The sequence below is a fragment of the Pelecanus crispus genome, chromosome 3 (assembly GCF_030463565.1).
Source record: "Pelecanus crispus isolate bPelCri1 chromosome 3, bPelCri1.pri, whole genome shotgun sequence".
Classification (NCBI taxonomy): domain Eukaryota; kingdom Metazoa; phylum Chordata; class Aves; order Pelecaniformes; family Pelecanidae; genus Pelecanus; species Pelecanus crispus.
In genome coordinates, this window is record NC_134645.1 from 25904925 (window position 1) to 25919674 (window position 14750).

The following is a 14750-nucleotide window of genomic DNA, read 5'->3' on the forward strand; positions in this document are numbered from 1 at the left end:
CCTTGAACAGGAGTCTGGAGTGGAGACCTTCAGAAGTCCCTGATGACCTGAGTTATTCTGTAGTCCTATATGCAGACCACCATCTCTAATTCCTAGAGATTTCAGATGACAGGATGACTCCAGAGAGTTGGTAGACAGCTCAGGTGAGCTGCCAGTCCCTGCAGGGCAGTACAGACCCTATTAAGGCTTACCTAAACACATAGAGGAAATCCAGGCTGGATCAAGACATGCCTTCCTAGGGGTCAGGTCCTTTCTGCTGCAAAATAGCGGGCAGCACGCTGCTAAGGATGTGTCAGTACCACTTCCATGCATGACTGTCAGCTTGCCCCCACCCAATGCTAGCAAAAGATACACTGGGCAAAGGTGGCAGGGAGAAAAAAGCAGCAAACAGCTGACTCAAGCAGCAAAGCCTAGCTCTCATGTTCTGTTGTCCATTTTGTACATGACTACTAATCAGTATTGTTGGGTTTTTCTGTTGAAATCCATTGCAACATTCTTGATGGAGAGCAAGTCAATTGATTTCTCTGTGTCTTTCTGTTTGGCATCTCATATACATTTATGTGAGACAGATATATGTATATGTATGTGTATGTATACATGTATGTATATGTGTGTATACACATGTATGTGTACATATATGGCACTGACTAAGAAATGGCATGAGCCATCAGGAGGGGGAACATCTCTGAGTTTCCTGGAAGGACAAATTGAACCTGAGAGCTATGCAAATAGCTGACCTTGGGTTGGGAAGCGAAGTCTACCGTAACACACCTGGTGCATCATTTCAGCTGCTTTACCTTTGCACAAGCGCAGTCTGTTACTGGTTAGAAAACCCTCTGTAGAGGGAGGGATTTGACCACAGAAAAATAGCCCACTGGAGTTATCAGCCAAGGTAAGGTGGCTTTCTCCCCAGGCACATGGCACTGTGGTTGTGTGCAATCATAGATTGGATGTAGTAAATTACAGACTCTCTCCTACCTAACACCTCATAAAATCTGTCTCCCAGAGCCCTTTTCCGCCCCTCTGCTTCCTTCCACAGACAGCTCTGCCCTGAAATATCTAGAACAGCCTGTAATAGGTACACTTGGAACATGTCCAAAGAAGGAAATGTGATGGCATGAAGGACTAGCACCTACCTTCTGATCATTGAATGCAGCAGGGGCACCAGAGCTGGCTCATGGTCGTAAATATGAGACATATGTTGTCCTCACCATATCACCATAAACTACAACAGTGTTGGCAGCTCCTGCTTTCCTTCCCTTGACATGGCTGTGATCCTGGTGTCTGCAACACTTACTCCTTCCTGCCCGTGATATCTGAAGCAAAACCCAGCATTCTGTGTTGCACAAGAGAAGTTGGACCATGGGCCGTGGCGACCAGACTGCCTGAGCAACCACGCCATGTTGGTAATGCAGCTGTGAGCAAAGCCACGCAGCTGGCAAAGAACATCCTTTGTGCTGGACTAATACAGAAAGCAGAGCCAGCGCAGGATGTTGAAAAGGGCTGAGTTTGTTTAGTTGAGAAAACTGACACCGTTCTTGCCATCTATCTCCATTTCTGCCTCTTGCCTTGGATTTGAAGTTGTCTGAGCCCAGGACTAGCTACTTAGACTGCATCTTGCCCTGAAGAAACCAGGCACATAACAAGGTCTCCTAGGTACAGCCCTTGTGCAAATATTCACCCTGTGGTCTTGTGTTGCTAACAGGCAGGTGTAACTAACTCTGAGACTAATGAAACCTGTTCTCTCACAGACTGTGTGGCCTGCTGTGCACACTAACAGAAGCTCTACCACTGGCTAGGGCTTTTAGCAGCCTGAGTGTGGGTTCTCTGATGTCTAATACACAGTGCACTCTCTCTTTGTGCCCTTTCTCTGGGGGCAATGACTCGGTGCATCTCTTCTGTTGCACTGCTCCTTATTGTCAAGTTTATAGGCACTTAATTGTATTAAAGTTGTCCGCACCCTCTGTCAAGTTCCATTGAAAATGGTTACTAAATTAAAAAGTCATCAAACCCACAGGTCCCTCAGGTTAGAAACACCCTCCGGCCAGCCATCATTGTATGCACTGATGCAGGAAGAAATTAAGGGGAGATTACACAGGAAGTACCAGTTGTTGGCTGCCTGTGAATTTCCTTTGCAGCTCACCAGGTGGCATCTCCCAAGCTGTGATGGGTGCATGGCAGCCAGCCCAGAGAAGGTGGTTGCCACTGCCACGGCCAGGCAGGCTGGTGCCTGCCCCGCATCTGCTCCAGCCTCCATGTACAGTGACACTCCCAACAGCCTCACTGTGCCCTCTTCTTGCCTCAGCAGGGAGCTCTTGCAAACTAGCCGATGGTGGGTGTTGCGTGGAAGATGGGAGAAATTAATTTCAGACTGACAGAGCAATAAACATGCTCAAGGCTAGCAAGATTCCCAAATAAAGGCACCAAGAATCTATGTAGGTATCAGGGGTTATGAAATCCCATCAGATGGCAGATGTAATGTGTAATTAGTCTCTGACCCAGCACATTATTTGCTGAGAGTCTCTCTGTCCCCTTGAGCTCTGAGACGTTTACAAAGAGGATTTTTTTCTTCCCTCTCAGTGAGTCTCCGGAACTCCCCATGCATCTTTTGATGTTAATCCACAATGACATCCTACATTATATGATCAAGTTGGAGCCTTCCGACCCTCGACTTTACAGCTTGATATTTTTCCTTGTGATAAATCTTAGCTATCACTACAGCTTGTCAGCTGGTAAAGATATCAGTGCCACTTCTTTGACACCTCCTGATTGAGCCAATATGGGATGAAGATCTCACTTCAGAAAGGGAGGGAAGCAATGAGGCAGCTGTAGTCTTTTGGAGACTGGCTTCTCTCCTCTCTCCCTGGGATGGCAGAGATCTTTTGTAAACTAAACAGGATCTCCCTGTGTCCAAACACAGAAGAGCAAAGCACTCTGCTACCCCAAAAGTGATGTTTATTAAAAATAAAGTTGTCTTTAAGCCTGGAGAGAGCATAAAAGGAGCACTGGCTTCTGAATAACAGTTAAGTTTAAAGAGGCAAGTTCAAGCTGAACTGAATGATAGGTATGTTAACTCAGTTTCAAAAAGCTGCTTTGAAAAAGGAAAACACCCACAGTCATTTTCTTGGTGTGCCTCTATAGATAAGTAAGCTTTCAAGGGTCTATCTTTACCTGTCAGTACTTCCTCCTGACTTCTTCCAGTTCATCATTCACAGCAGATATAGGATCCCTGTCTCTCCTCCCTGGTTACACAACCTTTCCTTTCCCAAAGGAGGGGTTACAAACAGAGAATAACCATCAGCAACAAGCAGCCAACAACGAATAATGATCGTCTGCAGAGTGCTTTCTTAGTTCAACAATTGCTGACAACATTTCATAGCCCGTCTTGAATGGTATGGCTCTAAACAGCAGGAGTAATTGCTATAGCAATTTATGAAGATATGCCTCTAGCTGATTGTGATTTCCAAATTCATACACTGTGGCATCACACAGAAATACCAGCATCATCTAGGTAAGGCATCTGCACATACTGGTCTTTACTGGTCTTTCTGCCAAATTTGCCTGAGTGCACAATAGGAAGTTCATGCCAGATTTATTCTGGCTGGGGGAAGACAGGTGGGACCTGTTCTGACACAGAGCTTATATGTGGAAAAATAACATGACAGCTTATTTTTTAATACATCTGAGTGCTTGTCAGCCCATGGCCTGTAGCAGTTTGGAGCTGGTACTCGGAAAGCAAAAGCTAGTGGTGTGGTTTCAGTTGCAGTGTGGGTCACACAGGCTGATATCCATGAATAAAAGGACATGAATCTCATGTGACTGCCCAGTTTCAGAGCTGTGTTTCCAGCTTAAGCAACAGGGACTTGTGATTTCATTTGCACACAGACCCTCCTCCCTTCTGCTGCTGAAAAAGGCTAGAAATCCCCCCATGTGTGTTTGAAAAGCTGTTTCCTGACTTTGCCAGCCTAAGGTTTTCATCAACATCAAACAACATCACAGGCAGCCCAAAGCATCACTTTTACCTTTGATTCTTCCTGTTCCTCTTGCTCTTAGATATCTTATGAAAGCCCAAACGCTGTTTCTCTCAGCTCTTTCTAGCTGGGCCCATCAGGATGGCAGGACTTGACACATCTCCCAAGCTGATGCAGAAAGAGGTATTGGTATGCAGTAGAAAAATTTATTTCCACAGCTGGCATCTTCCAGGAGTATCACTGCAGATAGTGAGATATATAGCACATCCAAAATAAGGGTGAGCCTCTCTTTCTTCAGAGAGGCTATGTACACAGCAAAATGGAAAGCATTTGATGTTCCCTGTGTGTGCGTGAATGTGCATCGACTTCTTGTGAAACTGTACGCCTTTGCAAGGTCACCCCAGTCACCTGCTCTGCTCCTCCAGCTCTGTGAGGGTCAAGCCCCTCTCTGCCAGGATGTCCCTACCGGTGTGCTGGCCTGAGGCTGCTGGCCCAGGACACACCACAAAACTACAAGAAAGTTTGTTTCAGGTGCACAGGCAAAGCAGAGATAGATCCTAAAGTCTGTCTCTGCAACAGGCTGCTTCAGTGTCTCAGATGGGTGGTAGTTTACAGCTGCCTCCCCAGTCTGGTGCGGTGAGGTGATGTGGACAGTATTTTGAGAAGCAATGTTTAGAAAGGCAGCAGCTGAAATGCTGTATCAGCTCTCACAGCCCACTGCAGACTGAGCAGAAGATACTCTTGCAGGAAGACAATCCTCCGAGGCAAATGCATCCTCCTGCAAGCTGTGAGACAGTAGCAGCGCACCCCATGTGGTCCCTCTCACATGGTCCTTCTTGCTCTTCCACCAGCTGCCCCTGCTCAGAGGCGGTTCCTCTGCTTCAGCCACATCACAGCATGTGGCAATCCCAAAGCCTGAGCTGAGGAAACCCTGAGTAAAAAGCTACCTCTGCATCATTTCCTTCAAATGCCTCCTTCCTTCATCAGAACTGTCAAACTTGTCCTGCCCCGCTTCAGAACTCCTTGCTCAGCAGAAGCTCAGCCTGTAGCACTGGTGTCAGTGGCACTTTCTAGTCTTAACGCCATAGATTTTTCTTTAGAGGATTATATCTGTTCTGCCGGCCAGAGATGCTGCAGCGGGCCATGCCAACATCACTTACCTTAAGAAGAGACAGATCCCCTGTTCAGCTCCTGGCCTACCCACAGTCCTGGGTAAATACCCATGCCGCAGATACTCTGCAAACTGGACCTTAGTATAGGCATGAAAGCTATCAATGGGAGCTTTATCCCCACTCTGGGCTGCAGCGAGGCCCAGGTCTACCTCCCCAGGAAGCAAGCCCCCTTTAGGTTCCCTGCTCACCTCCCTGGACTGCCATACCAAATGCCAGCCCCGTGTCGCATGGTGGGATGCTCCAGCATGTGCAGCACAGAGGCACTTCCTCAATTTCCAAACAGGGGATCCTCTCAGGAGTACTCTTGCTAGGCAGGTCTTTCCCACAGTGCTGCTCCTGTTTACTGTCCCTTGGGGGTTCCTGGAGACATGCAAGCGTGCACTCCCCAGTTTGGGATGCTATTTTTAAGGCTAAGTGCCAAGGCTTCTAGGGCATTTTTCAGACTGCCCATCTGGGAAGGTTTCTTCTAGCTCCAGAGCTAGCTTTTGCTTCTCAGGTCAATATTCAGCCTGCACAACCATGATCAAAAATCATAAGGCAGATCCCTCAACCACAAGATTGGTTTAAAAATGACGTTATTATTATTTCTGGGCATGTGTAATGACCTTGGAGTCTCTGTATTTGCTTTCTAATTTTTTGAACTCCAGGTTAAATTCAGATCAGGGCTAGGAAATATTAGTTCCTTTCTTTTTAAATGAAAAATCTGAGTTTCTTCTTCCATACAATGTGCCCCAAAGTTCAGACTTTGAGATTATTCCCCACAAATCATGCTTACGTAAGGGAAGAGCACATTGCACACAGCAATCCACTTCCTTGGCTGTGTGGTTCTTCAGGCTGATCTCTGTGTCAGGGGAAAGCACAAGAGCCCGTGGTGAAAGCCAGGTCCTAACTGAAATGTGTTACCTTGCCCAAATTCAAGCTCACTGGGCACCTGCGTGTTGCAAAAGTGAACGTGTGCTCACAGGTCTCTCACACTGCAGCATTTAGGGTCTTCACACAGGGGTAGGGTGGTGTCCTGGGAGTGCTAGCTTGAACCCCAATCATCATTCTCCATTCTTGTGATGAACCACACCCAAACACACTTAAATCTGGGTTATTTAGCAAATGGATTAGTTCTTGACGTGCGGTGCTCATCTTTGGGGTCTTGGATGGGGCTTATATGGCCCCCAAAGACTCCCAAGGTGGTGATGGATGAACAGGAGCCCGTGCTCCCCAGCCTGGATGTCACCTGTGGGCTGTGTGAGATGAGAGCTCTGCTGGCGAAGCATGGGGCTTTTGCTGCGAGTTGATCACTCCTGCTGGTGTGTAGCTCCCAAGGACCTCCAGCCATGCACATCACCTACCGAGCTGGCTAGTACAGGAGTGCATCTCTGCCCTGTAACAATGTGAGACCTTGGCCTGGCTGCTGAGGAGCATGAGGCAGAGGGAGATACCCACACCTGAATGCACAGGACCAGCCAGCTCTGCTGAAGCATGCAGGACCCTCAAGGGCTTCTGTGCTGTACCTCAGATGAGACAGCCATAGCAGTACTGCTAGGAGCACAGCTGAGGGTGATGTGCCCCATACTGCTGCACCTTCTTTTCCCCCTGGTCTTCATGTTTATTTTAGATTAAAAACAAATGAGAAAAGGCCCAGATGGAAATCTATTAATTTAAGTTAAATAAATAATCAGTATTTCCAGACCTTGTCTTTTCTTGTTAGATAAGGGCTTTCCTAGCCTTAGATAAGGGTTTTCCCAGCCTCAGACAAGGTTTTATCTCAGACAAGATGTTACTACATTATGAACCGAGGCAAAATAAGATCTGGACTGAGATACATGTTTGACATAAGTACGTGACCTTGTTGTCATCAAAGTCTAGCAATACTTCACTCCACCCTTAAAAACAACCAAGGCAGACATTTACCATTCTTCCTGAATGGGAAGAATGGTTTGAAATGAGGCAAATGTGTACCAAAGTGGTCACAGCTACCTGATTTCCAGGTGAAGTGAGGCAAGGACTGCAACGCACATCCCAGGTTGGTTTTTAAAGCCATGCCACACTGCTTTGGAGAACCTGCTGTAAGCGCTGTAGCTAGAAACCCTGTGCATCCTCCCAGAAGAATAAGGAGGCAGCAAATTGTGCTCTTGTCCCTCACCTACCCAAACCCAGATACTGCCCCTTGGGGCAAATACAGACTGGGGACTCTGCCCACTCACTACTGCCTTGCTTCAAAGGGAAGGGGCCTCCATGGCAGTTGCTAGAAAAAAAAAAAATGAAGGCAAAGAGCCACAGGATTGACTTTACCTTAATAGTGCAACCTGGCCAAGGACCTGCAGGGCCCTCAGCTTTAGCAGTGGCTGAGAACTGATGAAGATGACTACGAGCACATTGCCAGTCTCCAGACTTAGTTTGAAACCCAACAAATCAATGCAAAAGAAGAATTGTCAGTGACTGCGACAGGCTTTTGGGCCCAGGTACAGTACGGCATGGTCCATATGGGTACTTCTCCAGGTAGCTGAACTCAGGGTACTGGGACAATTTTCACTCAGTCTAACACTTCACATCCGTCCAAAGAAAGCGTCACACGGAGCATCAGCAGCTGTATACCATGTGTTTTAATAAACTGTATAACTAGCAGAAAAATAGTTTTGGAGGTGTTTGTCCTCCTCCCCCCTGAAATAAAAAACTCAAGTTAAAACCAAAATAGCGCCAACCCCAAAACAGAAGAAAAAAATTGTCCCAGAGCAAAGCTGACACACAATACAGAGTCGGAAGAAAAGGTCTTTGATGACATTCTTGGGTAAAGAAATTATGTTGGTAAAACACAAGGTAGCAAATAATAAAATGCTTATTGGTTTGATCAGTTTCTCTCTCTCTCTCTGTATATATATATATATGCAGATACATATATATCTATGCTGATACACCTTTGGTGGGATGAAATGGTACATCTGTAAGACAAAAAAAAATAAAAGGGTGACTGTGGGGAAGGAGTAAAGAAGAAAATAAATGTATCATTTCAGTCAGTGAAGTAAGGACAATGCTTAATTCCCTTACAATGTACCATTGCGCTGCTTATCGAGGGACATGCTTGTCTTTCCATGGCTATGCTGTGTCCCTGGTCCACGGACGGGCTGTGAGCTTGTAATCTGAGTGGTCTCCTTCACTGCTCTGTGTATGAGCAGTACCTCAGAAATGTATGAAGCATTCCTTCCCCTAGTTAATTCCCATGCTTTACCATGATTTTTAATTTAAAACTGCTTAGTATTTCATTTGCATTTTTTACCCCAAGTTTCTTGCATTGACTGCTATGCAGGTCTCCATGGTAAGGTGGAGCAACCCAGATGAGCAATATGCCACAGGAATGTGCTGTTATCAAGATGTGACTGGATGGAGGAATTAATTTTACAATGGATCTCATGCTACTTTGACCTCACACTCAGTCTGTGGAGCCAAGTCATGCAGTAACCTCAGCTGTTCTGCAATGGGTGGGCCTGTGGGTCACATCTTAATCCAAAAACAAGGATAGGAAAGAAAAAATATTTTTTATTTCCTTTTCTCCTTCCATGGAAACCTACCCACACAAGAAGAGTAGGCAATACCATTCTACGCTGAGGTCTCTGCTTCACTCTTAGGCAAATGAGTCCTGCATTCAAAAAAAAAGAAAACATATTCTTCCTCCTGTTGTTATATTGCTCTTTCAGAGAACCAGCCACTGTCCATGCTTTCCCAGATCTCAGTGCTGTGCTTAACAAGCAAACTAAGCACAAGCTCATGCTGGCTGCAAAGTTCAGGTGACCCAGAAGGTATTAAGAGAACAGCTCAGTTTGCCAGCTTCTTGTAAACACCATATTGCAAAGAAGGCAAAGGCAAAACACCCCTCTCCACACCTCCCCCAACTGCCTGCCTTCTGGGTTTTTTTCCCTTTCTCTCGCTTTCTTTTCTTTTTCTTTCTCTCTTTCTCTCTTTCCTTCTTTCTTGCTTGTACGGGGGTTCATGAAGAGAAGCAAGACTTGTGCATCACAAATGATGGAACTATCCCCACCCCAGCCAGCTTCACACCCTATAATAATGCACAAGCCCATCTTATCCTGTACCTGCCCCCAGAAGGTGTTTGTCTCTTGATCTTTTTGGAAAATCATGCAGTCTGATCTTCTGGGGAGTTCTGCAGTGCAGGCACCGGGTGGCTGGTTCTCCCCCTTTTCCTGAGGCTCATAAGTGATTGTTTTTGGACAGATAGGCAATAAGAGCCACGGCCACCCCAACGTAGATGCCAGTTCCGATTGTGATGGACAGGACAGCCAGGAAGAGTGCTCGCCGGGAGCTGGAGCTTGCATGGTGGAAGTCCCCCTTGGCTACTGCTTTGTTTGTCTGCAAGATATACAACAACAACAATGCAATATATTTATTTGTTTCATCTGGAAATGAAGATATGATGCTCATTTCTTGGCTGAAACATGATCCTGGGATATTGCAGTAAATTGGTTGGAAATCAAATACTTTTTTAGTCGAATGAGGTTATTTGCACAATTAGGATGATGATGGAACCAATGGCATCTCAAGCAGTACTTTAAGTGCCTTTAAGCTTAAACATATCCTAGGATTTAATACTGTGCATCATGATGACTCCCGAGATGGCTCAGCCTCCCCTGAGAACATGGGCAGATGGACTGTGAGCCAAGGGTCTGCCATGTCCCTTCCAGACACAGCTACAATCTTGCTTCTGTGAGGTGGCTGGATTCCAGCCTGGCTGGGAAAGGTAACAAGGGAAAAGCCCTTTAAACATGCCACTTGCACAAAAATGTTCTTCCAGGTCAGCTGAAATGGTTGATCGTTCTTACCTGGACAAGGACAAGAGTGGCTGAATTTTCCCTTCCAGTGCAGTGCTTTTGAGCATACTGACTAGGTGGAACGACTGGCCCAGGTTCACTACCATGGAGAGGCCAGACACTACCAGTTACCTTGCACCCACCTTAGGCTTTAGTGCAGGACAAACAGCTAGGAAACCAGAGCTAACAGACACTCTTTCAGCCTTGATTCAGATGAACACTTACGCATATGAGCAAGGCAGCTCCCTTGATTGTCAGAGGGATGATGCGCATGCTTAGTGGGGCCATTGGTGTTGGAGACATGGTCTTCTCTCTTGGGGGTGGTGCATTCAGCTAGTTGATGTTAAAGTGGCTTTTGTGTCTCTTGCTATGGTTCCCAGTAGCTCAGAAGACTAATCCAAAGCTCTGGTAATTGTATCACATCTTTTATGTAACTTTGAGTACCCAAGCAGTGCCTTGAATTCAACCTGATCAGCTGGATTTCCCAAAGTTATATGCAAGGCATTTAGGCTTGAGCAAAATGAACCTCACAAAGTTACAGCTTGTTAGTACAGCTGTCAATAATGAACACAGAAAGCAGAATTGCAGCTGAGTGCGGATTGTCTTATTGTCTCCTCTGATGATCCCACAGTCACACTGACATCAACAGGATAACCACTGCAGAAAGCTACATCTGGACTTTGAGAAGTATTCAAATATTGGTTCTTCTAACACACCTTCCAGGCATCTTCGAATGCAGGAGCTAAGGCAAAGCAAAATCCCTGCTCAAAACAGGCATAGGAAAGCTAAAATTGGACAGGAATGATCTACACATTGACAAGACCGCCTAATACCATTTCAGTGGGTCTCAGTCTTGCAGCGCAATGAAAGGAGGACAACATTTTTATAGACTGCAGTGTGATATCATCCAGGGTCACCCGGCAGCCAGTAACAGATCTGTCACATACAAGAAAGGTCTTGTAGAAGCATATGAGCTCCATAAGTTCTGAGACAGCCTTTGTTCCCTTGTTACAATGAATGAGGAATTTGTAATGTTTTAATTGTATTTCACCACAAACGCTCGATCTGCTGGGACACTTCCTGCTTCAGTGTCATCTATTGCCCTATTTTTGTCTTTGTTTTACTATCTTGCTACTCAGAGCAATTTACAGCAGCCAAATGACAAGCTTCCAGGCTGAAAAAAAGGCTTCTGGCCTTTCTGTCAATGACTTTATTAGGAGAACCGTCTCTTCTCATTCATCAACCTAATTTTTTAAGCATAAATGTTTCAGGCAGAAACAATGTCAATATATATGGAAAGAGAGAGAGACTAGGTTGTAGGCAGGTGGAAAATTATCATTTCAAAACAGCAACATAGAAACAACTCCCAGGTTTACAACTAGTGTCATGTCCTTTAGTTTAGATGGGGAAGGCATCCTACTCACTTTTCAAAGGATATCCGGCCATGCCTCTCAGCAGGGTGAGCAGGGATTTCATGAGCTTCTTGTCTGGGACCTCCAAACACTCAAAAGAAGAGCCCTTTCCATAAAAATGCCAGGGACTTTGGGGATCATGGAAATATTTCTTAGGGTCGGTTAAAAGTCTTGGCAAGGAAAGCAGAGAAAGCTTTAGAAAGAGCTGGTCATTCAGCTCTCCTCAAAGATTGTCTTCAAGCATCTGCAGCATTAATAAAAGACTTGAACAGAGAGGCTCCTATTCACAGAAGTTAGGTCAGATTTGTCAGGTGAAGGTAAATGCACAGCATTGAAGCTATTTGAGCCTTTGGATAAACTCAGGTAAACAGTTTCAACCTCCAAATGGAGGGAAAGTTTGAAAATGCTGGGACATTTCAATTTGACATTTCTGAAATGTCACGTTATGTTATGGAAAATTCTGCAACATTTTGGGCTGACCTCTTTTAAATGAAACTTTGTACAGTTTCAAAACAGTATTTTTTCACTCAAAAATGGATGGAAACTCAAAGAGAAAAGAAACCATTAAACAAAATGTCAAATAATCTGTAAACCTGACAGTGTATCTTGATTGGATTCAATAAAAGAGGTCGGATCTAACCAAAATGATGTGTTAAATGACCCGAAGGGATTCAGAAGGCTGATGAGCACAGATAGCCTTTTTTCGGGATAGGATCTTCAACCTAGCGATAAACCTGCTCACAATGAACACCTTTTTTTTCTCGATGAGCTCTTTGAGGAAAGCCCTAACCTTTGTGAAAGGATTGCACCTATGGTGAAAATCCAACTTCCCATTAAAATTTTCATCCCAGACAAAACCAGTTGTCTTAGTCACATGCTGCCATGAAGTTGATGAATTTTGCAGCTCCTGTCATTATGATATAGCTTGATGTTACTTGGGGAATAGGCATGCACTTTCACAGAAGTTCTAGTTTCCAACAAATTACCTAATCCGAGTAGGTTTTGTTTTGTTCTTTTAACTTAATGCATACTTTGTGGCTTAGCACAATCAAATCCCTCCTATATCAAATTCTGAATGTAGAATGCATAGGTAAGGGCACATGGGAAGGACAATTTTATATTCCTCCTTTAATCCATTCAGAAAGGTTTCCATTGAGATGGAGAAATCACCAACACAGAAATCATCCTCCATCGACGTAAGACTAGTCTGAAAGGATTTGCTTACCACTAAGAAAATTCTTTGTTGCTATTTCCTAATTAGCAAAACAATCCCATTACTCCACGATGTTGCTATATGAAATTACAGCATTTCTGCAGGTTTAAGCTAAACAGATCTGGAAAACAGTTATTACACAAAATGCAATTGAGGTCAATTTTAATAGGTGAGCATCTAGCAACTAATAGGCAAGTTTTCTTGAACTTTTTTTTCAACATGGATCAGATCTTTGGTATCTCTGTGCATTTTGAGGAACTCCCTTGGTTTTGGTACCCATCCAACAGCTTATAACCCAGACCCTTTGATGCCTGACACAGAGAAGTGACACTCTAGGGGCTTCCACGCCAGGGATGCCTGTGCTCTATCAAACTCCATGCAGGAAATGAGGACAAGAAATGTCTCGTGTAGATCAGAGAGCCCAGTCAGACCCAGTCTCACCAGCTTTTCCTTGTTGTGGTAGAAAAGGTGAAAATAATGGTCATTAAAACTAAAAAGAAACTAAGGCATCTAAATGCAGACAGTGGTCAGGCTGTTCATTTGTGTTCACAGGGTCTGTATCTTGGGTACTGCATGGACGTGCTCTCTGCACCCCCGGGTGCCACAGGCACCCAGTCTACTCAGAAGCCTGGCCTGAAATGTCAAAGCCCTGCATGCATCCAGGCGTTTCTGCTCAATTAGAAGTGAGGATCGGGTAAAGTACAGCACCAGGACCCTTTCCAAGCCCCTGGGGCTGATGTGCCAAATGGTACAAAGGCACTGTTTGTCTAGCCATTCATACCCAGCCTGGAAATGGATTTCTGCGAGCTCCGGCCTCACTGAAGCAATATTTGCTTTTGTTACTTCTTTCCCCTGAAAAGCAAAGCCCCAGCTATGAATATTACCGTGTTGAATACTTAACTGGTATTAATTGGTCCATCATGCTTGTCTCTGACTGTAATGCAGCCAGGACTGGTGCAAGAATGAAGATCCAAATGCCTTATTAACAAAGGGCTTCATTCACTACAGCCTCTTCAAGCTAAGTGCCTTAATTTAAGTAGTAAGGAATACAAACAGCTATTCTAATAGGCTTAAAAGTGGCTGCACAAGTAAGCACTTTTCCTAATCAGAGTTACATTATCTGTGGAGTTTTACGGTACTTCCTTTCCCTGGCAAGACTGTGGCTGGCAGCCAGATGATTGATGAACCAATTAAATACAGTCTTTGGGCAGCAGCGGGACCAACAGGTTTGATAAACAGAGCAGGGGATGAGTGCAAGACATGGGATGAATTATGAGTGGGGGATAATTCATCACATAGCACCAGACAAGTTCCCTCACTGCACAGCCAGAAGATGAGATAGTTTTCTTGCAAAGGGTTTGTATTGCTGGACTACCCCTGCCTCTTGTTTTTCCCTTGGTCTGTGTCCTCTGGATGCCCAGATAAGACTATCAACTTGTCATCTACTGGCACAGGTTGTGATGAAGGCTGGGTACTCCAAACCTGAAAACAGGGGCTTAAGCAAATACCAGTCCCCAGTCAATCCTATCTTTAGAGGCTTTGGAATTAAGCCAAAAAAGTGAGGAGGGGCAGGGGAAGAAGTGTTAAGGAGATCTGGAAGGTTTATCTTACTTTGTGTAACTAACAAAATCAATGTCTTGTTGTTTAGAAACACTTTCAAGGAACTTCCCTGGAGTTTCCACTTGAGCTTCTGCAAAACATATTCATCATGTCCCTGGGCTGCATGTTTTATAGGCTCAGAGAAGATGAATACTGTACCTCCACAGCTGCAAGGCCAAAAAATTCTGCTGCATCCCACAGTGACTCATATATCATACTCACAAAATACCTTCTGGTATGCTGTATCTGGAAACAAGAAACACATTGATCACAATTATTAATCCTGCCTCATCTCCCTGAGGCTGGAGAGCAGGAATGACTCCATGTAGGAGGACAACAGGGTATCCTGACCCCTTTGGTCAGGTGATGGAAGGATTTCTTTTCACTTCATGGCAAGAAATGGCCAGCAGGGAGCAGGGATGCACAGCCTCCATGCAGCCACTTGGCCAGACCCTGAGTCTTACTTTAAGTGGCACGCAAAAAAAATGCTGCAGAATGAGGAGTAACTCATACAGAAAATGCTTCTGCTCTTGGATCTTCTCCTATTTCTCTTCTAGTCAAAAGCTCTGGCT

The 14750-nt window shown here is 45.0% G+C and overlaps 1 protein-coding gene across 1 annotated transcript in view; it reads right to left on the minus strand.

Annotated features, from left to right (window-relative positions):
• Window positions 1–9337: 9337 nt before the first annotated feature.
• SYNDIG1 (synapse differentiation inducing 1) overlaps window positions 9338–14750 on the minus strand; it is a 67874-nt gene continuing 62461 nt past the window's right edge. Inside the window, exon 3 of the mRNA XM_075708319.1 lies at window positions 9338–9496. Coding sequence (XP_075564434.1) covers window positions 9338–9496 — 159 coding nt within the window. The remainder of the gene's footprint in view (window positions 9497–14750) is intronic.